Raw genomic sequence first — 27,205 nt, 5'->3', positions numbered from 1 at the left:
AAACGACCCTTAGGGTATTTACTACCCGGGATCAAGTCTATGGCACAATCGCACTCCCGGTGCGGAGGTAGTGAACCAACCTTGGGTTCTTCAAAAACGTCACGAAAGTCAGACAAGAATTCAGGAATCTCAGAGGGAATAGATGATGAAATGGAAACCAAAGGTACGTCCCCATGAGTTCCTTTACATCCCCAGCTTAACACAGACATAGCTCTCCAGTCGAGGACTGGGTTATGAGATTGCAGCCATGGCAATCCCAGCACCAAAACATCATGTAGATTATACAGCACCAGAAAGCGAATAACCTCCTGGTGATCCGGATTAACACGCATAGTCACTTGTGTCCAGTATTGTGGTTTATTACTAGCCAATGGGGTGGAGTCAATCCCTTTCAGAGGTATCGGAGCCTCCAATGGCTCCAAATCATACCCACAGCGTTTGGCAAAGGACCAATCCATAAGACTCAAAGCAGCGCCAGAGTCGACATAGGCGTCCGCGGTAATAGATGACAAAGAACAAATCAGGGTCACAGATAGAATAAACTTAGACTGTAAAGTGCTAATTGAAACAGACTTGTCAGGCTTCTTAGTACGCTTAAAGCATGCTGATATAACATGAGTTGAATCACCACAATAGAAGCACAACCCATTTTTTCGTCTAAAATTCTGCCGCTCGCTTCTGGACAGAATTCTATCACATTGCATATTTTCTGGCGTTTTCTCAGTAGACACCGCCAAATGGTGCACAGGTTTGCGCTCCCGCAGACGCCTATCGATCTGAATAGCCATCGTCATGGACTCATTCAGACTCGCAGGCACAGGGAACCCCACCATAACATCCTTAATGGCATCAGAGAGACCTTCTCTGAAAATCGCCGCCAGGGCGCACTCATTCCACTGAGTAAGCACAGACCATTTGCGGAATTTTTGGCAGTATATTTCAGCTTCATCTTGCCCCTGAGACAAGGACATCAAGGCCTTTTCCGCCTGAAGCTCTAAATGAGGTTCCTCATAAAGCAACCCCAAGGCCAGAAAAAATGCATCCACATTGAGCAACGCAGGATCCCCTGGTGCCAATGCAAAAGCCCAGTCTTGAGGGTCGCCCCGGAGCAAGGAAATTACAATCCTGACCTGCTGTGCAGGGTCTCCGGCAGAGCGAGACTTCAGGGACAAAAACAATTTGCAATTATTTTTAAAATTTTGAAAGTGAGATCTATTCCCCGAGAAGAATTCAGGCAAAGGAATTCTAGGCTCAGACATAGGTGCATGAACAACGAAATCTTGCAAATTTTGTACCTTTGTGGCGAGATTATTCAAACCTGTAGCTACACTCTGAAGATCCATTTGAAACAGGTGAACACAGAGCCATTCAAGGATAAGAAGGAGAGAAAGAGAGGAAGGCTGCAGTATAGGCAGACTAGCAAGTGATTCAATTAAGAGCACACTCAGAACTAGAGGGAAAAAAAAAAAAAAAAAAATTGTAGCAGACTTCTTTTTTCTCTCCTTTCTCAGCCAGTAATTTAACCCCTTTTTTTTTGGGCCGGTCAAACTGTCATGATTCTCAATGGCGAGAGAACATAGCCCAGCATATATGAGAACTAGCTCTTGGAAGATGGAAACTATACTGACCATGAACTAAACCTGCCGCACAACTAGAAGTGGCCGGGTAGCATGCCTACGTTTTTTTATCCCTAGATGCCCAGCGCCAGCCGGAGAACTACCTAATCCTAGCAGAGGAAAAGACAGTCCTGGCTCACCTCTAGAGAAATTTTCCCAAAAGGCAGACAGAGGCCCCCACATATATTGGCGGTGATTTTAGATGAAATGACAAACGTAGTATGAAAATAGGTTTAGCAAAAATCGAGGTCCGCTTACTAGATAGAAAGAAGACAGAAAGGGCACTTTCATGGTCAGCAGAAAACCCTATCAAAACACCATCCAGAAATTACTTTAAGACTCTAGCATTAACTCATAACACCAGAGTGGCAATTTCCGCTCACAAGAGCTTTCCAGACACAGTAACGAAACAGCAGCTGTGAACAGGAACAAAATGCAAAAACACACAAGGACAAAAGTCCAACTTAGCTGGGAGTTGTCTAGTAGCAGGAACATGCACAGAAAGGCTTCTGATTACATTGTTGACCGGCATGAAACTGACAGAGGAGCAAGGTTATATAGCGACTCCCACATCCTGATAGGAGCAGGTGAACAGAGGGGATGATGCACACAAGTACAATTCCACAAGTGGCCACCGGGGGAGCCCAGAATCCAATTTCACAACATCGGAGGCACTGGCCCACCCGCCTCTTCAGAGTCAGAGAGACAAAGCTGTTGGGCATCACTGCACACTGCCTCTTCTTCCATTTCTCCAATGCTGCTTGGCTGGCCCCCTGTTTAAAAGCCAAGAGATTCAGAGAACAGAAATAGAGATGGCTCCTGTCCTGGGCTCTCTGACTGCCTGGGCAATTTGACAGGTGGTGAAGAGACAGATGGGTGCTCTCCAGTGCTCTGTGCCTGAGAGGATGTGGCGCTAATTGAAGTCGATGCGTTCGCTGCCATCCATCCGACAACGGCTTCAATTTGGTCTTCACGCAGCAGCGGTGTACGGCGCTCTCCTACAAAGCTGCACATGAAGGACTGTTCCCTGCTGAAACTGGGTGATGATGAGTCACCGGTGCCTGCAGCAGGCACAGAATCCCCACGTCCTCTCCCTGCTCCGCGCCCACGCCCACGTGCCTTACTCCCTGCCCTCTTCATCTTGGTTGACTGATAAAGATAAGCAGAAAAGTACTAAGGGCTTAGTGTGCTTATTCCTGAACAGCTCCTAACAGGTATAAGAAACACTAATTTTCTAAAGTGTGGACTAGACTTTAATATGAGCTAATGTGGCCTACACAACTGTAACGTGGTGTGTTTGGTGATCTTTATTTTTTGGGGGGCAGAACTGACTACAGAGCGAGCTGCACTCACACGGAGACCGTGCAGACAGCCGTAAACGGCGCTGCAAGGCCCAAAAAAGCTCCTCTATGTTATCCTATGTAGTGTTTTTCCACAATTTAGCTGGATACGGGTGGAAAGCCACTAATAGGAAATATTTGAAAAAACAGTGCAGAAGGCAAAAAAGGACAATGGATAGAACAGTATGAGGCAGTGAAGCACCCTGAGCTGAATACAACCGGCTGTGGCTGCACACAGACTACAGAGTGAGCTGCACTCACACACACACACACACACACACACACACACACACACACACACACACACACACAGAGACCTTGCAGACAGCTGTGAAAACTGCACTGCAAGGCAAAAGCAAGGTTCTCACACAGCGGTTGCTAAATTAGCCTCGGTAAAGCACAATGAAGCAAATCGCTATCTCAACTGGCCCTCAATCAGAACACAGCGCCCTGTCACTAACTGAATTCACAGCTGAGTGAGCCCAAAATGGTGGCAGCGATTTTTATAGTGCATCATGACATCATTTCAGCAGCCAATCACAGCCTTGCCAGTAGTTACATGCCCACCATGCAGAACAGGATGTGCCCACACTTCTAATCAGTCCTCATTGGCTGAATTCGTGCAGGCTGAATTCGTGCAGTTTGAATTCTGGGAACTTCCGATTCCGGTATCCGATATGCGGTAAATATCGGAACTCGGTATCGGAATTCCGATACCGCAAATATCGGCCGATACCCGATACTTGCGGTATCGGAATGCTCAACACTATTGACCATTTCTCCTGTTCAGAAAAAAATGTATTGCTTAGAAATTTGGAGACATGTGGTCAGAAGTTTATAGAATAAATGAACAATTTACAGTTTACTCAAAAATATACCTATAAAGAGAAAAATCAGACAAACTGAACATTTTGCAATGGTCTCAATTTTTGCCAGAGCTGTATATATACAAATATACACTGCTCAAAAAAATTAAGGGAACACTTAAACAATATACAGAATATAACTCCAAGTAAATCAAACTTCTGTGAAATCAAACTGTCCACTGAGGAAGCAACACTGTTTGACAATCAATTTCACATGCTGTTGTGCAAATGGAATAGAAAACAGATGGAAATTATTGGCAATTATCAAGACACACTCAGTAAAGGAGTGGTTCTGCAGGTGGGGACCACAGACCACATATGAGTACCAATGCTTTCTGGCTGATGGTTTGGTTACTTTTGAATGTTGGTTGTGCTTTCACACTCGTGGTAGCATGAGACGGACTCTACAACCCACACAAGTGGCTCAGGTAGTGCAGCTCATCCAGGATGGCAGATCAATGCGAGCTGTGGCAAGAAGGTTTGCGGTGTCTGTCAGCGTAGTGTCCAGAGGCTGGAAGCGCTACCAGGAGACACGCCAGTACACCAGGTGACGTTGAGGGGGCCATAGGAGGGCAACAACCCAGCAGCAGGATCGCTACCTCAGTCTTTGTGCAAGGAAGAACAGGAGGAGCACTGCCAGAACCCTGCAAAATGACCTCCAGCAGGCCACAAATGTGCATGTGTCTGCACAAAAGGTTAGAAACCGACTCCATTAGGATGGTCTGAGTGCCCGATGTCCATAGATGGGGGTTGTGCTCACAGCCCAACACCGTGCAGGACGCTTGGCATTTGCCACAGAACACCAGGATTGGCACATTCGCCACTGGCACCCTGTGCTCTTCACAGATGAAAGCAGGTTCACACTGAGCACATGTGACAGAGTCTAGAGATGCCATGGGGAGCAATCTGCTGCCTGCAACATCCTTCGGCATGACGGGTTTGGCCGTGGGTCAGTAATGGTGTGGGGTGGCATTTCTTTGGAGGGCCGCACAGCCCTTTATGTGCTCGCCAGAGGTAGCCTGACTGCCATTAGGTACCGAGATGAGATCCTCAGACCCCTTGTTAGACCATATGCTGGTGCGGTTGGCCCTGGGTTCCTCCTAATGCAGGACAATGCCAGACCTCATGTGGCTGGAGTGTGTCAGCAGTTCCTGCAAGATGAAGGCATTGAAGCTATGGACTGGCCGGCCTGTTCCCCAGACCTGAATCCAATTGAACACATCTGGGACATCATGTCTCCCTCCATCCACCAGCGTCACATTGCACCACAGACTGTCCAGGAGTTGACTGATGCTTTATTTCAGGTCTGGGAGGAGATCCCTCAGGAGACCATCTGCCGCCTCATCAGGAGCATGCCCAAGCTTTGTAGGGAGATCATACAGGCACATGGAGGCCACACACTACTGAGCATCATTTCCTTGTCTTGAGGCATTTCAAACTGAAGTTGGATCAGCCTGTAACTTCATTTTTCACTTTGATTTTGAGCATCATTCCAACACCATACCTACGTGGGATATTAGTTGTGATTTACATTGATCATTTTTAGGTTTTATTGTTCTCAACACATTTCACTATGTAATGAATAAAGATTTACAACTAGAATATTTCATTCAGTGATATCTAGGATGTGGGATTTTAGTGTTCCCTTTATTTTTTTGAGCAGTGTATATACAGTGCCTTGCTAAAGTATTCGGCCCTCTGGAACTTTTCAACCTTTTCCCACATATCATGCTTCAAACATATAGATACCAAATGTAAATTTTTGGTGAAGAATCAACAAGTTGAACACAATTTATTGGTTATTTTAAATTTTTGTGGAAATTCAAAAACTGAAAAGTGGGGCGTGCAATATTATTCGGCCCCTTTAATTTAATACTTTGTTGCGCCACCTTTTGCTGTGATTACAGCTGCAAGTCAATGGGGTATATATCTATCAGTTTTGTACATCGAGAGACTGAAATTCTTGTCCATTCTTCCTTGGCAAACAGCTCGAGCTCAGTGAGGTTTGATGGAGATCGTTTGTGAACAGCAGTTTTCAGCTGTTTCCACAGATTCTCTATTGGCTTGAGGTCTGGACTTTGACTTGGCCATTCTAACACCTGGATACGTTTATTTGTGAACCATTCCATTGTAGATTTTGCTTTATGTTTGGGATCATTGTCTTGTTGGAAGACAAAACTACATCCCAGTCTCAGGTCTTTTGCAGACTTCAACAGGTTTTCTTCAAGAATGGTCCTGTATTTGGCTCCATCCATCTTCCCATCAATTTTAACCATCTTCCCTGTCCCTGCTGAAGAAAAGCCTGCCCAAACCATGATGCTGCCACCACCTTGTTTGACCGTGGGGATGGTGTGTTCAGGGTGATGAGCTGTGTTGACTTTACGCCAAACATATCGTTTGGCATTGTTGCCAAAAAGTTCGATTTTGGTTTAATCTGACCAGAGCACCTTCTTCCACATGTTTGGTGTGTCTCCCAGGTGGCTTGTTGCAAACTTTAAACAACACTTTTTATGGATATCTATGAGAAATGGCTTTCTTCTTGCCACTCTTCCATAAAGGCCAGATTTGTGAAGTGTACGACTGATTGTTGTCCTATGTACAGACTGTCCCACCTCAGCTGTAGATCTCTGCAGTTCATCCACAGTGATCAAGGGCCTCTTGGCTGCATCTCTAATGAGTCTTCTCCTTGTTTGAGATGAAAGTTTAGAGGGATGGCCGGGTCTTGGTATATTTGCAGTGGTATGATACTCTCCTTCCATTTCAATATGATCGCTTTCACAGTGCAACTTGGGATGTTTAAACTTTTGGAAATCATTTTGTATTCAAATCCATCTTTAAATTTCTCCACAACAGTATCACGGACGTGCCTGTTGTATTCCTTGGTCTTCATGAGCAAGCTCTCTGTGCTTTAAACAGAACCCTGAGACTATCACAGAGCAGGTGCATTTATACTGAAACTTGATTACACACAGGTGGATTATATTTATCATCATTATGCATTTAGGGCAACATTGGATCATTTAGAGATCCACAATGAACTTCTGGAGTGAGTTTGCTGCACTGAAAGTAAAGGGGCCGAATAATATTGCACACCCCACTTTTCAGTTTTTGAATTTCCACAAAAATTTAAAATAATCAATAAATTTCGTTCAACTTCACAATTGTGTTCCACTTGTTGTTGATTCTTCACCAAAAATGTACATTTGGTATCTTTATGTTTGAAGCATGATATATTGGAAAAGGTTGAAAAGTTCCAGGGAGCCGAATACTTTCGCAATGCACTGTATGTAGAGCACTCCTGTGTATAATGGCACTTATGGTAATATTAGTATTGTCATATGTAATCTAGTCATGGTGTGGCGCTTGTTATGGTTCTCAATGGCAAGAGAACATAGCCCAGCAAACATAAGAACTAGCTCTTGGAAGGATGGAAACTAAACTGACCATGAACTAAACCTGCCGCACAACAAACAGTAGCCGGGTAGCGTAGCCTGCGTTTTATCCCTAGACGCCCAGCGCCGGCCGGAGGACTAACTAATCCTGGCAGAGGAAAATATAGTCCTGGCTCACCTCTAGAGAAATTTCCCCGAAAGGCAGACAGAGGCCCCCACAAATATTGGCGGTGATTTTAGATGAAATGACAAACGTAGTATGAAAATAGGTTTAGCAAAATTGAGGTCCGCTTACTAGATAGCAGGAAGACAGAAAGGGCACTTTCATGGTCAGCTGAAAACCCTATCAACACACCATCCTGAAATTCCTTTAAGACTCTAGTATTAACTCATAACATCAGAGTGGCAATTTCCGATCACAAGAGCTTTCCAGACACAGAAACGAAACTACAGCTGTGAACTGGAACAAAATGCAAAAACAAACAAGGACTAAAGTCCAACTTAGCTGGGAGTTGTCTAGCAGCAGGAACATGCACAGAAAGGCTTCTGATTACAATGTTGACCGGCATGGAAGTAACAGAGGAGCAAGGCTAAATAGCGACTCCCACATCCTGATGGAAACAGGTGAACAGAGAGGATGATGCACACCAGTTCAATTCCACCAGTGGCCACCGGGGGAGCCCAAAATCCAATTTCACAACAGGCGCTGTTTATTACCTTGTATGTGGCATTATTCGGTCACTATGTGGTGGTGGTACTCTGTGATCTGGTTATGGTGTGATGGTATTTGTCACTTGTATGTTATTTGTCATTTTAAAAAATGTAACACATTCCCGTAAAGAAAAATAAATAAAAATATACCTAAAAAGAGTATTGGATATTTTAGGAAATCAACAACCTATGTGAGATAAACTCTCTATAATGAAACAACATAAGTTTCAGATATTCACTAAAACAACAATATGAACCTACTCAAGGATGTGAATAAACCAAAAGAATCATAGAATAAAAATATATATGATTTTATTGAATGACAATATTAAAAACATGATATACGGTAAGCAGGAAACAGAAAAAGACAACATCAAAATACCATAATACAGAGAAAAACAGTATTAGGAAAACTGACCAAAAATCATGGTTCAATATAAAAAAATCTCTTCCAAAAAATCTTTATAAAGTGCAAAAAGAGATTTAAAGGACAAAAAAAAATAAAACAAAATTGTCCAAAAATAAAGTGCATAAAAAGCATAAGGGAAAGGGATAAAGAGAATAAATAATTACCAATGGTCAGTAAACAGTGGCTCCTGTGACGCCAACGTACGTTTCGTCCAAATGTCTTTCCCAAGGAGTCAAGAGAGTAGTATGAGGGTCTTAACAGACCCTCTATGGACATTATGATAGCCTCCAAACTTTCCTATACACAACATTGTGGCCCCTAAAGCTTCTCTTTAAACAGTAGAATGGTATCTGCATAAGTAATGACTGATAAAAAGCGCTTGTATGCCTACTCCTAGGGTGTTGCTTCAGTCTCTGCAGCATGTGGTCTGCACAATCAATGTGGTCTGCATGGTATGCACAATCAAGTGACATTATCGTGTCTGCCATGTTCAGACTCAAGATACCTTCACACGAAACGACTTTGTAACGATATCGCTAGCGATCCGTGACGTTGCAGCGTCCTCGCTAGCGATATCGTTTAGTTTGACACGCAGCAGCGATCAGGATCCTGCTGTGATGTCGCTGGTCGCTGAATAAAGTCCAGAACTTTATTTGGTCGTCCAAACGCCGTGTATCGTTGTGTTTGAAAGCAAAAGCAACGATACCAGCGATGTTTTACACTAGTAACCAGGGTAAACATCGGGTTACTATGCGCATGGCCGCGCTTAGTAACCTGATGTTTACCCTGGTTACCAGCGTAAAAGTAAAAAAAACAAACAGTACATACTCACCTGCGCGTCCCCCAGCGTCTGCTTCCCACACTGACTGAGCGCCGGCCGTAAAGTGAAAGTGAAAGCACAGCGGTGATGTCACCGCTGTGCTGTTAGGGCCGGAGCTCAGTCAGTGTCAGGAAGCGGACGCCGGGGGACGCGCAGGTGAGCATGTACTGTTTGGTTTTTTTACTTTTACGCTGGTAACCAGGGTAAACATCGGGTTACTAAGCGCGGCCCTGCGCTTAGCAACCCGATGTTTACCCTGGTTACCCGGGGACCTCGGCATCGTTGGTCGCTGGAGAGCGGTCTGTGTGACAGCTCCCCAGCGATCAAACAGCGACGCTGCAGCGATCGGCATCGTTGTCGCTATCGCTGCAGCGTCGCTTCGTGTGAAGGTACCTTCAGGCTGAATAGTGGAGAGGGTAGCCATAGACTCTTATCTTCACCATTGTATTCAATAGTACCTGCATCCTTAGGTTGCAGATACCATTGAAATCCAGATGGACTGCTTTTTTTGGGGGGGTGAAGGAAAATGCCTTTTGGCCCCAGGTTCTCCCCAACTAAGGGGCTCTATGGCAACAATGATGTCCGCTGTTATGGGCACCCATGGCGGAGAGGCCAGGGCCCATAAGAAGATTCTCTGGTGAGCCAATCTGACACTAGTTGTAGAAAACTTCCAGCTTTAGTGTCCAGTCAAGTCCTGTGCGGCATCCGGCATCTTGCACTTACTATGTCCCATCATGTGAGGTCAAAAAGTGACCATGATAACAGACAGACAATGCTGGGTGCAGAAGTGAGGACAGCCCAGGTCCGACTGCCATGGAATATTGGACAAGAAGCATGACCACAGCAGTGTGAATCTTCTAAATCATTCTCTACTTACATAGGTCTCCCTGATAACCTTCATGCTGATATCAATGTTTCTTAGTTTTTACCTTGCTAACACCCAACAGAGTAAAGTGTCAGTACTGTGTTTGACTCAAGGTCTTTTTTTAATCATAATAGTCTACATTGTGACATTGGTTATCATCTTTTTCTCTATTTCAGAGTGAAAAATGGGATGTACAAGAAAACAATGGTAAGAGAATCCCTGAGCCACATGTATGCAATGCATTATTTCCAGGATACTGAAGATGGAAATGCACAGTGGTAGCAATGGCATATGTAGAGAATAGCTGAGTCGCCCACCAGGGCCGTGGGGCACTCGGTACCGGGTCTAGTACTTAAGGGTACGTGTCATGGCGGCGACCCGGTCCGTGGCCCTGGGCGCCCATGTAAAAAGGGTATTGATTAAAGTTTATGTTCGTGAAGCCACCTGTGGTGTTCGGTCAATAGGGACCAACACTGCTTAAAAGGGTCCTCTGGGGTGAAGTTGTTGCAGCAAGATGGTAACGCTTCCCACAGGTGAAGCGGGGTCCCCAGGGCTTCCCAGGTGTATGGCACCGATGGTGTGGTGGATGGTATGGCGAATAATGAGGACACAGGTCTGCAGTCTTTACCTGGTTTACTGTAGCTTCAGGCAACCGCTGTCCAGGGCACCAGACAACAGGGACAGGCAGGGTCTGGCCGGCTTAGAAGTGATTCCAGAGTCTCTTTCACCAGGTGGAGATCAAAGCCTTCCTCCAAGTGCGGTAGTGATGTGGTCCCTTACTGCCTAAGGCTTCACATAAGGTCCTCACAGTTTCTCTCTGTCCCCCATAAAGGATAGGACACAACCCGTATGACAGGTGAACTGGGCCTTTTTACAGGGTCTCTTGGATGACCTGAGCCCTACTGTGTCTCCTGGGTATAAATACGGACAGGTGATCTGCAATCCAGCTGTCCTGCTGGCTTCAGCTAAGCCACTTGAGAGTTCAGCATAGCCACGGTCTTCCGGCTACCGGGATCTGCACTAACCAGGGAGGTAGCCTCTTCGCAGCTCTGCTCCCTGGTGTTTATCTCCTTTGCTTTCTCCCTCCTATTCTCCTTCTACATGCTGTCCGTGCTTTCTGTTCCCCTGCTCCAGGAGCTGTGGTTCCTCGGACCACATGGCTCCTTCAGACTTTCTGACCCTCTGTGTCCATCTGCCCTCTTTCACTGTCTCTCTCAGACTGCCTACTCCCTTTCCCTCCAGCCAGAATCTAAGGAAGTTCCGCTTAATCCGTGTTCAGAGCTCCCCTTCTGGCCTGGAGTGTGAACGTGTTGTATGTGAGATTTACCTGGTGAAAGATATCCTTCATCGCTTCCAAGCGTGACACCACTCTCCCCAAGGGGAAAGTAATACCACTGTGACGACCAGGACACTCGGGTGCCACATAGACTTTTGCAGGTGCTTCTTGACAATAGTATACTGCACTATAGACATCAGTGAATAAAAGTCCCATTGCCAGAAGCCAATTTTTAGGACCTGAACAAGCAATATACAGATTCCTGATACTGTAAATTTAGTTCAGCAGAACCCAGGGGAGCATGTCTAGGCTTCTGGATTTCATGGGCCCAGCACGCTCCTCTTAATATAGCACTTATTAGGAGGCACAAACAATGCATCTCCATATTCCTTCTAAAACACCAAAACTCCCCCGTCTGAATAAAGATGTGTTACAGGTACTCATTAAACTCATTTACATAGCTATAGTTTGATATTCCTGTTTCATGAAAATTGAGCCTTAAGCTGCACCTGGGAGTATTTGTGTTTTATATACAGTGGGCATAAAAAGTCTACACACCCCTGTTGAAATATTATGTAAAAAACATGCAAAGAATAATAATTTCAGAACTTTTTCCACCTTTTAAATCCTTCACCTGAAGCCTGTTTTCACCTTCCTGACCAGGCCAAATTTTCAATTTTTGACCAGTGTCACTTTATGTGGTAATAACTCTAGAATGCTTCAACGTATCCCAGTGATTCTCAGATTGTTTTTTTTTGCCACACATTGTACTTTATGGTAGTGGTAAATTTAGGTCAATATGTTTTGCATTTATTTGTTAAAACTTCAGAAAATGTTGCACATTTCAAGCACTTAATTTTGATGCCCTTTAACCCCTTAACGACCTTTGACGCATACGCTGCGTCATGAAAGTCGGTGCCAAAACGACCTATGACGCAGCGTATGCGTCATGGAATGATCGCGTCCCTGCAGATCGGGTGAAGGGGTTAACTCCTATTTTACCCGATCTGCAGGGAGAGGGGGAGTGGTGCTTCAGCCCAGGGGGGGTGGATTCACCCCCCCGTGGCTACGATCGCTCTGATTGGCTGTTGAAAGTGAAACTGCCAATCAGAGCGATTTGTAATATTTCACCTAAAAAACTGGTGAAATATTACAATCCAGCCATGGCCGATGCTGCAATAACATCGGCCATGGCTGGAAATACTAAAGTGCCCCCCCCCACACCCACCGATCGCCCCCCCAGTGCTCCGTTAGTCCTCCGGTCCCCTCCGTCCGCCTGCCGGCTCCCCCGTCCTGCTGTCCGCTCCCTCCTTGCTCAGATCCCCCCCCCCTGTGCTCCGATCACCCCCCCTGTGCTCCGATCCACCCCCCCACCACCCCTTCATACTTACCGATCCTCCCGGTGTCCGGCCGTCTCCTCCCTGGGCGCCGCCATCTTGGAAAATGGCGGGCGCATGCTCAGTGCGCCCGCCGAATCTGCCAGTCGGCAGATTCCTTACAGGTACATTTTGATCGCTGTGGTAGGTTCTATCACAGCGATCAAAATAAAAAAAATAATAAATAACCCCCCCCCCCCCTTTATCACCCCCATAGGGACAATAATAAAATAAAGAATTTTTTTTTTTTTTTTCCACTAGGGTTAGGGTTAGAACTAGGGTTAGAACTAGGGGTAGGATTAGGGGTAGGGTTAGGGTTACGGGTAGGGTTATGGCATGTGCACACAGAGCGGATCGGCCGCGGATCCGCAGCGGATCGGCCGCGGATCCGCAGCGGATCCGCAGCGGATCGGCAGCGGATTGGCAGCGGATTGGCCGCGGATCCGCAGCGGATTGGCAGCGGATTGGCCGCGGATCCGCAGCGGATTGGCAGCGGACCCGCAGCGGATTGGCCGCGGATCCGCCGCGGATCCGCAGCGGATCCGCAGCGGATCCGCAGCGGATCCGCAGCGGATCCGCAGCGGATTGGCCGCGGATCCGCAGCGGATTGGCAGCGGATCCGCAGCGGATTGGCCGCGGATCCGCAGCGGATTGGCAGCGGATTGGCCGCGGATCCGCAGCGGATTGGCCGCTGCGAATTCGAAGCAGTTTTCCATCAGGTTTACAGTACCATGTACACCTAAGGAAAACCAAATCCGCTGTGCCCATGGTGCGGAAAATTCCGTGCAGAAACGCTGCGTTGTATTTTCCGCAGCATGTCAATTCTTTGTGCGGATTCCGCAGCGTTTTACACCTGTTCCTCAATAGGAATCCGCAGGTGAAATCCGCACAAAAAAACACTGGAAATCTGCTGTAAATCCGCAGGTAAAACGCAGTGCCTTTTACCTGCAGATTTTTCAAAAATCGTGCGGAAAAATCTCACACGAATCCGCAACGTGGGCACATAGCCTTAGGGTTAGGGTTGGAATTAGAGTTAGGGTTGGAATTAGGGCTAGGGTTTGAAATAGGGTTAAGATTAGGCTTGTGGTTAGGGTTACGGATAGGGTTAGGGGTGTGTTGGGGTTACAGTTGTGGTTAGGGTTGGGATTAGGGTTACGGTTGGGATTAGGGTTAGGATTAGGGTTGGAATTAGGGTTACGGGTGTGTTGCGGTTAGGGTTGTGGTTAGGGGTGTGTTGGGGTTAGGGTTGTGATTAGGGTTATGGCTACAGTTGGGATTAGGATTAGGGGTGTGTTGGGGTTAGTGTTGAAGTTAGAATTGAGGGGTTTCCACTGTTTAGGCACATCAGGGGTCGCCAAACGCAACATGGCGCCACCATTGATTCCAGCCAATCTTGCGTTCAAAAAGTCAAATGGTGCTCCCGCCCTTCCAAGCCCCGACGTGCGCCCAAACAGTGGTTTACCCCCACATTTGGGGTACCAGCGTACTCAGGACAAACTGGGCAACAACTGTTGGGGTCCAATTTCTCCTGTTACCCTTGCAAAAATAAAAAATTACTTGCTAAAACATAATTTTTGAGGAAAGAACAATTATTTTTTATTTTCACGGCTCTGCGTTATAAACTTCTGTGAAGCACTTGGGGGTTGAAAGTGCTCACCACACATCTAGATAAGTTCCTTCGGGGGTCTAGTTTCCAAAATGGGGTCACTTGTGGGGTGTTTCTACTGTTTAGGCACATCAGGGGCTCTGCAAATGCAATGTGACGCCCGCAGACCATTCCATCAAAGTCTGCATTTCAAATGTCACTACTTCCCTTCCGAGCCCTGACGTGCGCCCAAACAGTGGTTTACCCCCACATATGGGGTATCAGCGTACTCACAACAAACTGGGCAACAAATATTGGGGTCCAAATTCTCCTGTTACCCTTGTGAAAATAAAAAATTGCTTGCTAAAACATCTTTTTTGAGGAAAGAAAAATGATTTTTTATTTTCACGGCTCTGCGTTGTAAACTTCTGTGAAGCACTTGGGGGTTGAACGTGCTCACCACACATCTAGATAAGTTCCTTGGGGGGTCTAGTTTCCAAAATGGGGTCACTTGTGGGGGGTTTCTACTGTTTAGGCATATCAGGGGCTCTGCAAACGTAACATGATGCCCGCAGACCATTCCATCAAAGTCTGCATTCCAAAACGTCACTACTTCCCTTCCGAGCCCCGGCATGTGCCCAAACAGTGGTTTACCCCCACATATGGGGTATCAGCGTACTCAGGAGAAACTGGACAACAACTTTTGGGGTCCAATTTCTCCTGTTACTCTTGCAAAAATAAAAAATTCTGGGCTAAAAAAATATTTTTGAGGAAAGGAAACACATTTATTATTTTCACGGCTCTGCATTATAAACTTCTGTGAAGCACTTGGGGGTTCAAAGTGCTCACCACACATCTAGATAAGTTCCCTTGGGGGTCTAGTTTCCAAAATGGAGTCACTTGTGGGGAGTTCCTACTGTTTAGGCACATCAGGGGCTCTGCAAACGCAACATGATGCCCGCAGAGCATTCCATCAAAGTCTGCATTTCAAAACGTCACTACTTCCCTTCCGAACCCCGACGTGTGCCAAAACAGTGGTTTACCCCCACATATGGGGTATCAGCGTACTCAGGAGAAACTGGACAACAACTTTTGGGGTCCAATTTCTCCTGTTACTCTTGCAAAAATAAAAAAATTCTGGGCTAAAAAAATATTTTTGAGGAAAGGAAACACATTTTTTATTTTCACGGCTCTGCGTTATAAACTTCTGTGAAGCACTTGGGGGTTCAAAGTGCTCACCACACATCTAGATTAGTTCCTTGGGAGGTCTAGTTTCCAAAATGGGGTCACTTGTGCGGGAGCTCCAATGTTTAGGCACACAGGGGCTCTCCAAACGCGACATGGTGTCCGCTAATGATTGGAGCTAATTTTCCATTCAAAAAGCCAAATGGCGTGCCTTCCCTTCCGAGCCCTGCCGTGCGCCCAAACAGTGGTTTACCCCCACATATGGGGTATCATCGTACTCAGGACAAACTGGACAACAACATTTGGGATCCAATTTCTCCTATTACCCTTGGGAAAATAAAAAATCCTGGGCTAAAAATCATTTTTGAGGAAAGAAAAATTATTTTTTTATTTTCACGGCTCTGCGTTATAAACTTCTGTGAAGCACCTGGAGGTTATAAGTGCTCACTATGCATCTAGATAAGTTCCTTGGGGGGTCTAGTTTCCAAAATGGGGTCACTTGTAGGGGAGCTCCAATGTTTAGGCACACAGGGGCTCTCCAAACGCGACATGGTGTCCGCTAACGATTGGAGCTAATTTTCCATTCAAAAAGTCAAATGGCACGCCTCCCTTTCCGAGCCTTGCCGTGCACCCAAACAGTGGTTTACCCCCACATATGAGGTATCGGCATACTCAGGAGAAATTGCCCAACAAATTTTAGGATCCATTTTATCCTGTTGCCCATGTGAAAATGAAAGAATTGAGGCTAAAAGAAATTTTGTGTGAAAAAAAAGTACTTTTTCATTTTTGCGGATCAATTTGTGAAGCACCTGGGGGTTTAAAGTGCTCACTATGCCTCTAGATGAGTTCCTTGGGGGGTCTAGTTTCCAAAATGGGGTCACTTGTGGAGGAGCTCCAATGTTTAGGCACACAGGGGCTTTCCAAACGCGACATGGTGTCCGCTAACGATGGAGATAATTTTTCATTCAAAAAGTCAAATGGCGCTCCTTCCCTTCCGAGCCTTACCATGTGCCCAAACAGTGGTTTACCCCCACATGTGAGGTATTGGTGTACTCAGGAGAAATTGCCCAACAAAATTTAGGATCCATTTTATCCTGTTGCCCATGTGAAAATGAAAAAATTGAGGCTAAAATAATTTTTTTGTGAAAAAAAAGTACTTTTTCATTTTTACGTATCAATTTGTGAAGCACCTGGGGGTTTAAAGTGCTCACTATGCTTCTAGATAAGTTCCTTGGGGGGTCTAGTTTCCAAAATGGGGTCACTTGTGGGGGAGCTCCAATGTTTAGGCACACAGGGGCTCTCCAAACGTGACATGGTGTGGGCTAAAGATTGGAGCCAATTTTTCATTCAAAAAGTCAAATGGCGCTCCTTCCCTTCCGAGCCCTGCCGTGCGCCCAAACAGTGGTTTACCCCCACATATGAGGTATCAGCGTACTCAGGACAAATTGGACAACAACGTCCGTGGTCCAGTTTCTCCTTTTACCGCTGGGAAAATAAAAAAATTGTTGCTAAAAGATCATTTTTGTGACTAAAAAGTTAAATGTTCATTTTTTACTTCCATGTTGCTTCTGCTGCTGTGAAACACCTGAAGGGTTAATAAACTTCTTGAATGTGGTTTTGAGCACCTTGAGGGGTGCAGTTTTTAGAATGGTGTCACTTTTGGGTATTTTCAGCCATATAGAACCCTCAAAATGACTTCAAATGTGAGGTGGTCCCTAAAAAAAATGGTTTTGTAAATTTTGTTGTAAAAATAAGAAATCACTGGTCAAATTTTAACCCTTATAACTTCCTAGCAAAAAAAAAAATGTTTCCAAAATTGTGCTGATGTAAAGTAGACATGTGGGAAACGTTATTTATTAACTATTTTGTGTCACATAACTCTCTGGTTTAACAGAATAAAAATTCAAAATGTGAAAATTGCGAAATTTTCAAATTTTTTGCCAAATTTCCGTTTTTTTCACAAATAAACTCAGAAATTATCGACCTAAATTTACCACTAACATGAAGCCCAATATGTCACGAAAAAACAGTCTCAGAATCGCTAGGATCCGTTGAAGCGTTCCTGAGTTATTACCTCATAAAGGGACACTGGTCAGAATTTCAAAAAACGGCAAGGTCATTAAGGCCAAAATAGGCTGGGTCATGAAGGGGTTAATCCAGAGAGTTGTGCACACAAAATACATACCGTAATAAATAACATTCACCTCATTTCTACTTTACATCAGCATAATTTTTGAAAAAAAATAAAACAAAACAAAAAATAAAATAAAAGATAATAAATAAATATATATATATATATATATATATATATATATATATATATATATATATATATATATATATATATATATATATATATATATATATATATATACACTCACTGGCCACTTTATTAGGTACACCATGCTAGTAACGGGTTGGACCCCTTTTGCCTTCAGAACTGCCTCAATTCTTCGTGGCATAGATTCAACAAGGTGCTGGAAGCATTCCTCAGAGATTTTGGTCCATATTGACATGATGGCATCACACAGTTGCCGCAGATTTGTCGGCTGCACATCCCTGATGCGAATCTCCCGTTCCACCACATCCCAAAGATTTCATGTTGTTTGCGCCAAATTCTGACCCTACCATCCGAATGTCGCAGCAGAAATCGAGACTCATCAGACCAAGCAACATTTTTCCAATCTTCTACTGTCCAATTTCGATGAGCTTGTGCAAATTGTAGCCTCAGTTTCCTGTTCTTAGCTGAAAGGAGTGGTACCCGGTGTGGTCTTCTGCTGCTGTAGCCCATCTGCCTCAAAGTTCGACGCACTGTGCGTTCAGAGATGCTCTTAGGCCTACCTTGGTTGTAACGGGTGGCGATTTGAGTCACTGTTGCCTTTCTATCAGCTCGAACCAGTCTGCCCATTCTCCTCTGACCTCTGGCATCAACAAGGCATTTCCGCCCACAGAACTGCCGCTCACTGGATTTTTTTTCTTTTTCGGACCATTCTCTGTAAACCCTAGAGATGGTTGTGCGTGAAAATCCCAGTAGATCAGCAGTTTCTGAAATACTCAGACCAGCCCTTCTGGCACCAACAACCATGCCACGTTCAAAGGCACTCAAATCACCTTTCTTCCCCATACTGATGCTCGGTTTGAACTGCAGGAGATTGTCTTGACCACGTCTACATGCCTAAATGCACTGAGTTGCCGCCATGTGATTGGCTGATTAGAAATTAAGTGTTAACAAGAAGTTGGACAGGTGTACCTAATAAAGTGGCCAGTGAGTGTGTGTGTATATATATATATATATATATATATATATATATATATATATATATATATATATATATATATATATATATATATATAAATAATATTTATTTATTTTAATTTTTTTGTAAGGAAATTAGAAGGGTTAAAACTTTATCAGCAATGTGACAGAAAATACCCAAAAGTGACACCACTTTCAAACCCGTCAGGTGATTCACAGGAATTAAAGCAATTTGAAAGGAAAACATGAAAGAATAACAGTTTCCCACAATAATGTTGCTTTAGCCTCACTTTTTACAAGGGTAACAGGAAAAATTGGACGCCAAAATTTGTTGTGCAATATCTCCTGAGTACACCGATACATTTGGTGTAAAACTACTGTTTGGACATCTGGCAGGGTTCGGAAGGGAAGTAGTTGATTTCATTGCTACAGTACTGACAAAACTGAGGACTATAAATGAGGTTCAGGTACACTGTGAAGCTCAGAAGGGAGGGAGGCAATTGGATTTGGGAGCACAGAATTCGCTGGAATTTTTTTGTTGTTGTTGAGGGGGTGCCATTTAGCTTTTCCAGAGCCTTTGTATTACCAGTAACGTGGAAGCCCCCTATATTTCCATTAACAGAAGCCGGTTCTGAGTGGAGACATTTTTTCTGGATTGAGTTGAAGCTTTTATTGTGAACATTTTGGATCACATTTATCTGGCGCTTTACACTGACCACTTGCAACTGGGTTTTCATCAAAATCTCCAAGTGACATGATTCAGATAAAACCCCTGAGAGATCCATTCACTATAATGAGGCAGCAGAGTTACTCTGGAATCCGTCTGGCCTCTGTTCATACCGTGCTTTTATGCACACTTAAAAAGATGGACACTGCCTTATGATAGGCCAGACGACGTACACATTGTCTTTTCCGGCCTCATTATAGGGAATCTTCCGCTAGGTGTTCCATCTGAATTGCATTTTTCAGAGATTTACATGGAAACCCTGGTGTAAGCGTTCATCGTTGAGCCAAGCCTTAGGGCTCCTTTTCACTTGCGAGACATACGGCCGTGTCTCGCAGGTTAAAACTCTCCCCTGGCACCGGCACTCCAGAGCGGAGTGTGCGGCTGCATAGCAACACATGGAGCCGCACACTCCGCTCCCAAGTGCCGGCGCCAGAGGAGAGTTTTAACCTGCGAGATACGGCCGTATGTCTCGCAAGTGAAAAGGAGCCCTTACTGCGATCTTTGAGAGGAAAAATTAAGAAATCAACAGCAGGTGGAGAATTGGTTTGTGAGATTGTTTTGTACTGTTTTTTGTTCATCAATGTTTTTCAGTTTTTTTTCTTTTGTATATATTGATGTGTAGTAATGGGTTAACATACCAACAGATGGACTAATCAGGCATCCTGAAGTTGATTAACTCACATGATTTAGCAGGATGTCAGTGTTACTCTGCTGCAGTTTATTTAAGACACGCTTATTCAGACTGGTTGTCAACCATGAATAAGGCTCATATGAGCTGAAATGCGTTGGTTTCATCCACACTGGCCAGAGTTGCCAACTACAATGTTTTGATTTTTATACTTCTACAAAAAATTCTGGACTTTTATAGCATTTACTTGCATTGCACTGGATTCCTACCTATTGATTAGTGTTGAGCGATACCTTCCGATATTCGAAAGTATCGGTATCGGATTGGATCGGCCGATACCGGCAAAATATCGGATCTCGCCGATACCGATACCCGATACCAATACAAGTCAATGGGACACAAATATCGGAAGGTATCCTGGATGGTTCCCAGGGTCTGAAGGAGAGGAAACTCTCCTTCAGGCCCTGGGATCCATATTCATGTAAAAAATAAAGAATAAAAATAAAAAATATGGATATACTCACCCTCGGACGGCCCCTGGCTGTCACCGCTGCAAGCGTCTTCCTCCGTTCCTAAGAATGCAGAGTGAAGGACCTTCGATGACGTCGCGGCTTGTGATTGGTTGCGTGACCGCTCATGTGACCGCTCACGCGACCAATCACAAGCCGCGACGTCATCGCAGGTCCTACACTCACTGCATTCTTAGGAACGGAGGCTGCCGGTTACACCGCTAAGGTCCAGGGTCTGCCGGAGGGGTGAGTATATCCATATTTCTTATTTTTATTCTTTATTTTTTACATGAATATGGATCCCAGGGTATGAAGGAGAGTCTCCTCTCCTCCAGACCCTGGGAACCACACACTGGGAACTTTTGATTCCGATTTCCGATATCACAAAAATATGGGAACTCGGTATCGGAATTCCGATACAGCGAATATCGGCCGATACCGATATTTGCAGTATCGGAATCCTCAACACTACTATTGATTCATCAACTTTCCCTGCCCTGATTGCTGATCTACTTCTCTGCAGTGCTTTTGCTTTGGACTTTATTAGATCTGTGCATCGCACACAGGGAGGAACCGTGTCAGCTCCTGCTCTGAGCAGGGACTTACAGGCCACACTACCTGGGTGACCGGCCATCTTTCAGCTCTGTGAGTGAGCCAGCCCAATCATTGCGCCATACATGTGGAGCACCCACCAGGGCCGTGGGGTACTCGGCATCGGGTCTAATGGTTCTTTGGGGGATGTCACGGCAGCAGTGACCCGGTTCGTGGCCCTGGGCGTCCAATAAAATGTTAATAAAAGTCTTAGGGAAAGTTTATGAGGGAAATGAAGGGGGGGTTAGTGTGTGACGTCACCCGTGGTGTTCGACAATAAGAAAATGGCCAATGCTGCTAAAGGAGACCACTGGGCCGATGGTGACGCAGCTGAGATGTTACAGCTCTCCACGGGTAGAGCTAGGCCCCAGGGCAGTTAAAGTGTTAAAGTCAATGATGAACTGTTGTAGTGCAGGGCAGGTGATGCAGTAAATAAGCAGGGTGCAGTCTTCACACTTTTACTCACGCTCGACTGGTTACAATCTCCAGCCGGGTGCTGTGTCTTTCGAGTCTTTGGTCCAGCCAGCTCTCAGGTAATTTGGGTGCACTTTTCTGAGACTCCCTTTCTTGTGTACCTCCCCAGGCCATCTCTCTGTGCTGACTTCGCCCTCCTGCCCTATGCCTCACACACAGTGTCCCAAGCCAACCTTGGGTCCTGTCGGGCGACACTCCCCTGGTCCCCTTGATCCTATGTGGCTACCTTTTCAGCGAATGTGTGATCAACTCCTCCCCACCAACTGACAACTTTCCGTCCAACTGTCACACCATTCCCAACCAGAGCTGGAGCCCCTCCCCCCTGGCCCAAGCAGTATAATGTTGGATGCACTTGTGCGAGTCCCGGGTAGTGCCCCCTCCTTACCCGAGAGCAGAGTACCACACCTCTGGATGAGGTGCAGTACCTCTGTGGCGACTGGATCCTCAGGGATGCCACATATGTATGGCGGTTCGTGGGAACGTAAGTCCCCCAGCACTGTACATTTACGATGGATGTCGTGAACGAGTTAATGTCACCTAAATTCTGTACAATTCAATTGAAAAATAAACAAATTTTTTAGGTGGAAATAGAAAAACAAAGAAATAAAATTATGTGTTTGCATTAATATGCACACCCTTTAACTATTGCTTTTTCAAAGAACCCTTTGATTAATGTCAGCATTTAGTTTATTTTGGTATGAGCTTATCAGCATTGCCCACTTTTCCTTACAGTAGCACTCCAAATCTGTCCGATTGCAAGAGCATCTCCTGTGTACAGCTCCCTCTTCAGGTCTCCTATGCCCTGTCTGGGCCATGGCCTCATAGAACCCATTCATACAATAAAAACACAAAACGCTTTAATTGTGGATAAAAATGGCCGTGTAGTTTATTTAGGGTTACATAAATTAATTAATCACCAATAAATAAACTCCATAAATTATAAAACCAAAGTACCAAACTTTTCCAATAAACCAATCCACCCAGACATGGGTGATTTTCCCACAATTAAACTACACGACAGTAAAATTACAAGAATTCAGGGGAGGGAGGGTGGGGTCTTCTTTATCTTCTTCCGCTGACAGAATGACCAGATACCACAAAACAGGTGTTTATATATTCAAAAAAAGAGCGGCAAAGCTGCTAACAGCCAATAGAAAACCGTTACAATAGCTGCCAAACATACCAGAAAAAACTGGATAAAACCAGTGTCACACTTTCAGAGATGACTGACCTGACCTATATTTGACCTTTCTTCTGACAGAAAGTCATATTAAATGACAGGGTCCATGAGGCCATGAGACCCCCGCTATATTTCTTTCAGGTTTACGCGGGGGGCTAACATTCTAAAACTTGTATCTTCTTCTGGTGAAGCCATTCTTTTGTTGATTTTTAGAGCTGTGCTTAGGGTCATTGTCACATTGAAAGGAGAAATTCCTCTTCATCTACAGCTTTTTAGCAGAGGCTTGAATATTTTGCTCAAAAATAAACTGATATTTGGAACTGTTCATAATTCCCTCCACCTAGACCGAAGCCCTAGTTTCAGCAGCCGAAAAACAGCTCCAAAGCAGCTCCACCATGCTTGACAGGGTCCCGGGATCCGCCGACTTTTTATACTACTACTATGCGTCCTGTTGCAGCAATATTCTATTGTAGCTTATTCTATATATGTGTCATGTGTTTCTTTCTACTTGTATATTAGCCAATACAATTGTAATATCTTCCAATAAATGTCCTTAGAACCCCAAAAACATAGAAAAACGTTGCCTGACGCGCCCAGGTTGGTGCCATGTATACACACCTGCTTCAAGATTGAGTAGCCATTCACTGCTTGTGACGTTACAAATTGCAAAGAGTCCTACCAGTCAGTCTTGTCCGATATGTTTTGGGGATGGCGTCCTCCTTAATCAGAGAAATGCAATGTACAGGATGCAAAGTTTAAATAGTGATGCTGTTCTTGGTGCCATGGGACATGTGTTGTGGCTGTCTCCATTTTTCTACATATGTCTGTGTGAATAGTTTTCTGCCCAATGATTACAGAAGTATTCTAGGAGTGATACCTTTATTGGCTAACCAGAAAATAATATATTTGCAAGCTTTCAGAGCACAGTGGCTCCTTCAGGCAGATTACAAATAGATTAGTAAGAATCAAGCACAACATTTAAAGAATACTACAGGAGGACATTTGTTAGGGGGTGGGAAGTGTGATGAGTCCATAGATAAGCCAAGGTAATCAAATGAAAATGCCTAATTTGATTACCTTGGCTTATCTATGGACTCATCACACTTCCCACCCCCTAACAAATGTCCTGCTGTAGTATTCTTTAAATGTTGTGCTTGATTCTTATTAATCTATTTGTAATCTGCCTGAAGAAGGAGCCACTGTGCTCTGAAAGCTTGCAAATATATTATTTTCTGGTTAGCCAATAAAGGTATCACTCCTAGAATACTGCTGTCATCATTGGGCAAAAAAGTATTCACATCGATTATTCTGGCTAACACGGTACCACAATACAAATTGTTATTGTACATCTACATATGTCTGAGTTTCATCTGAGGGAGTGTGAGCAAAGCAGTTCAGGTCCAGCTGCTGATTGGCTGCAGCGCTCACATCACATAATGAAAGGCAAGCGCTGGCAGATGAGGTGCTCTGACAGGGGAGTATAAGTTGTTAATGGGTTGTTTAATTCAATTAGGCATTGACCAAGTAATGTACAACTAGACTTCCCCATGTAATTTTTTTTTTAACTCTCTATATGCCCCACTAGAATGTGGATTTCATATATTCAAGTCCTGGCACATACATGGATACGGTTTTTCCTTATATGAGCAAATTCTAGTAACATGGATTCCACCTACCTTTTATGCTTTGTTTGTTTTAGGAATTTTCTGGTTCTCTTGCATTTAGCCAATGGCACATTTATTATGGCATTAAATGCTAAACCTAACTTTGTGATACTGCTGGCAGATGATCTTGGCATTGGAGATATAGGATGCTATGGAAATGATACAATAAGGTAAATTTCCATGTTAAAATCAATGTAAGGCAATAATAGTAAAAATATTGTCACGGTTATAATGAGATGGTAAAAATGTATATTATGCTGACAATTAAGCATTCTTAAATGGGGATAGATAACACTAAAGCAGAAGGTACAGTATTTTATAGGCAAACATAATTTGAATATCATTACTTGAACTTTTCCAGAGTTATACAATTCTGTCTGTCTGCGGTCCCCACTACAGGGAGCTTGGGCGTCTGCTGGACACCTTAAAGGGACTCTGAAACCTGAATTTGGAGGGAACAATTTTCAGCCATAGAGGCGGGGTTTTCGGGTGTCTGATTCACCCTTTCCTTACCCGCTGGCTGCATGCTGGCTGCAATATTGGATTGAAGTTCATTCTCTGTCCTCCGTAGTACATGCCTGCACAAGGTAAGATTGCCTTGTGCAGGCATGTACTAAGGAGGACAGAGAATGAACTTCAATCCAATATTGCAGCCAGCATGCAGCCAGCGGGTAAGGAAAGGGTGAATCAAACACCCGAAAACCCCGCCTCTATGGCTGAAAATTGTTCCCTCCAAATTCAGGTGACAGAGTCCCTTTAAACCAGGGATGAACAATTAGTTTACCTTAGGAGCCACTTGAAAGGCTATGACTGCTGAGGCGGGCAGAACCAGCCAGCCAACTTAATCCTGCTCATTATTATTATTTATTATTTTTTATAACTTAATATTGAGCAGAATTGAGTCTTTTTACTCCATGCTACTGTTATTACATTTTACAATAGGGCTTATTGTAACATGTAATCAAAACCATTTACTGCTTTTTATAAAGTTCATAAAAAGCAATAAGTCATACAAATCATATAGCTACTGTTATTCAGCCCTTGTATCTTGATCAACAGCTTCCAACACAATGTAATGTCCCTTCACAGCCCTTCAAACAGTATGATGTCCCCTCACACAATATGTCACCACAGAGCACTCCATGCAGTTTGACGTCCCCACACAGCCCCCCTACATAGTATAATGTCCTCACATATTCCCTCTACAGTGTAATGTCCTCACAGAGCCCCCTACACAGAGACACCCCACTCAGAACGATATTCTCACACAAAGTTTGATGTCCCCACACAGTACCCTTACAAAGTATGTGTCACATCACGCCTCCAGCACTCTCAGATGCAACGGCTAAATGATGGAAGAGACCTGTTCAACATCATTGTTTTCACTGGCATCTGTATGCCTAAGATGCAGAAACTGGTAAAAGGGAAGCGTCAGGATGGTGGCGGCTATGTGGTGAGGGACTCCACTGTGTCCAGCCCTTTGGTTGTCTCGGTCCATGGACCACACTGGAGAAACTAAAGGGCCACATGAGTATTTAGTATACACCTGAGAAAATTCTAGTGGGGCATCAGGCTGTCATTTTATCATTTCACATTGTTTATGCAGGGTATTGGAAGTTCTGTATAGTTAAAAAGGAGCAGTGACTACCATTTTTTGATACAAAATGCAGTGTGTTGCTGCAGCAGAGTGGGATTACAAGTAGCAAATGTGAAATCTTACCTTTTATTTCTTTTTTAAAGAACCCCTAATATTGACAAACTTGCAAATGACGGCATTCAGTTAACCCAGCACATCGCGGCAGCACCATTATGTACACCAAGCAGAGCTGCTTTTATGACCGGACGGTATCCCCTCAGGTCTGGTAAGTGAATAACCTTTCGTCTGCAATTATTTTTATGTGAATAAGACACTGGTCAGGACCACATTTAACATTGTGCAGTAGTAAATATAATGTCATTAAAGGAGTTGTCATGCTTTCAGGACCGGCATGTGACTGCTCACCAGTAGGGTCATATGGCAAATGATCCAATAGGGGGATAATTAAGGTGCATTTTACTGATGCTTTTATTTCATAGCATTCTGAGAGGTTTCCAAACATGTTCATAGGCTGGATAACCTCTTTAACTTATTAAGGGAATTGAATTGTCATTTGAGTTGGGATAATAGAACAGATTTATCTGCATTGCTACAGAAGACCATTGGTAAGGCTGCTAGAAGGGCCATACTGGCATAGGAACACAGCAATGGGTGTGCAGAATGCAGGGCTGATTTTAGAGAAAATGTAGCCCTGGACAAAAACAAAAGTTGGACCCCATGTGCTGCTGATAACGGTGACTATTGTGCCAGCAGCATAAGCGATCCAGTCATCTGATGAATAAGCATGTTTGCCTTTTTTCTGGCAATTGCTGGCAGCCGGTATACTGTGTTGGTATGAATGCTCATATGAACTGCTGGCAATTTTAAATGAAGATTATGTTGTTAAATATAAATATATTACTGTGTGATAAAAGCTAAATATAGGTTGACTCTAGGTAAAAACCAGTAAGCAGAAGTGTCTGACTAAATGAAAGCCACTACAAGATTACTGCATCCATGCAAAAGGAAAATGGAGTGAAATGGAGTGGTTATCACCATCCACAGACCTCAAATCAGCCACAGCAACTGCTTCCGTGGGGGAAGAAATTGCCAAGGGGCGCCCAGCCAGTGGCATGCTGCTAATAGCAGCAGACCATGG

At 44.4% G+C, this 27,205-nt stretch overlaps 1 protein-coding gene across 1 annotated transcript in view; it reads left to right on the top strand.

The window, feature by feature from the left end:
- The window catches only part of LOC143815479 (arylsulfatase H-like), a 99,834-nt gene that overhangs the window by 13,922 nt on the left and 58,707 nt on the right, over nucleotides 1-27,205 (top strand). Inside the window, exons 2-4 of the mRNA XM_077294706.1 lie at nucleotides 10,196-10,226; nucleotides 24,506-24,640; nucleotides 26,211-26,332. Of these exons, the coding sequence (XP_077150821.1) occupies nucleotides 10,204-10,226; nucleotides 24,506-24,640; nucleotides 26,211-26,332 (280 nt within the window). The 5' untranslated portion in view covers nucleotides 10,196-10,203. The remainder of the gene's footprint in view (nucleotides 1-10,195; nucleotides 10,227-24,505; nucleotides 24,641-26,210; nucleotides 26,333-27,205) is intronic.

This window comes from Ranitomeya variabilis, chromosome 3 (genome assembly GCF_051348905.1).
Source record: "Ranitomeya variabilis isolate aRanVar5 chromosome 3, aRanVar5.hap1, whole genome shotgun sequence".
In the NCBI taxonomy this organism is placed as follows: Eukaryota; Metazoa; Chordata; class Amphibia; order Anura; family Dendrobatidae; genus Ranitomeya; species Ranitomeya variabilis.
This window is presented reverse-complemented; position numbering and strand designations above follow the sequence as displayed.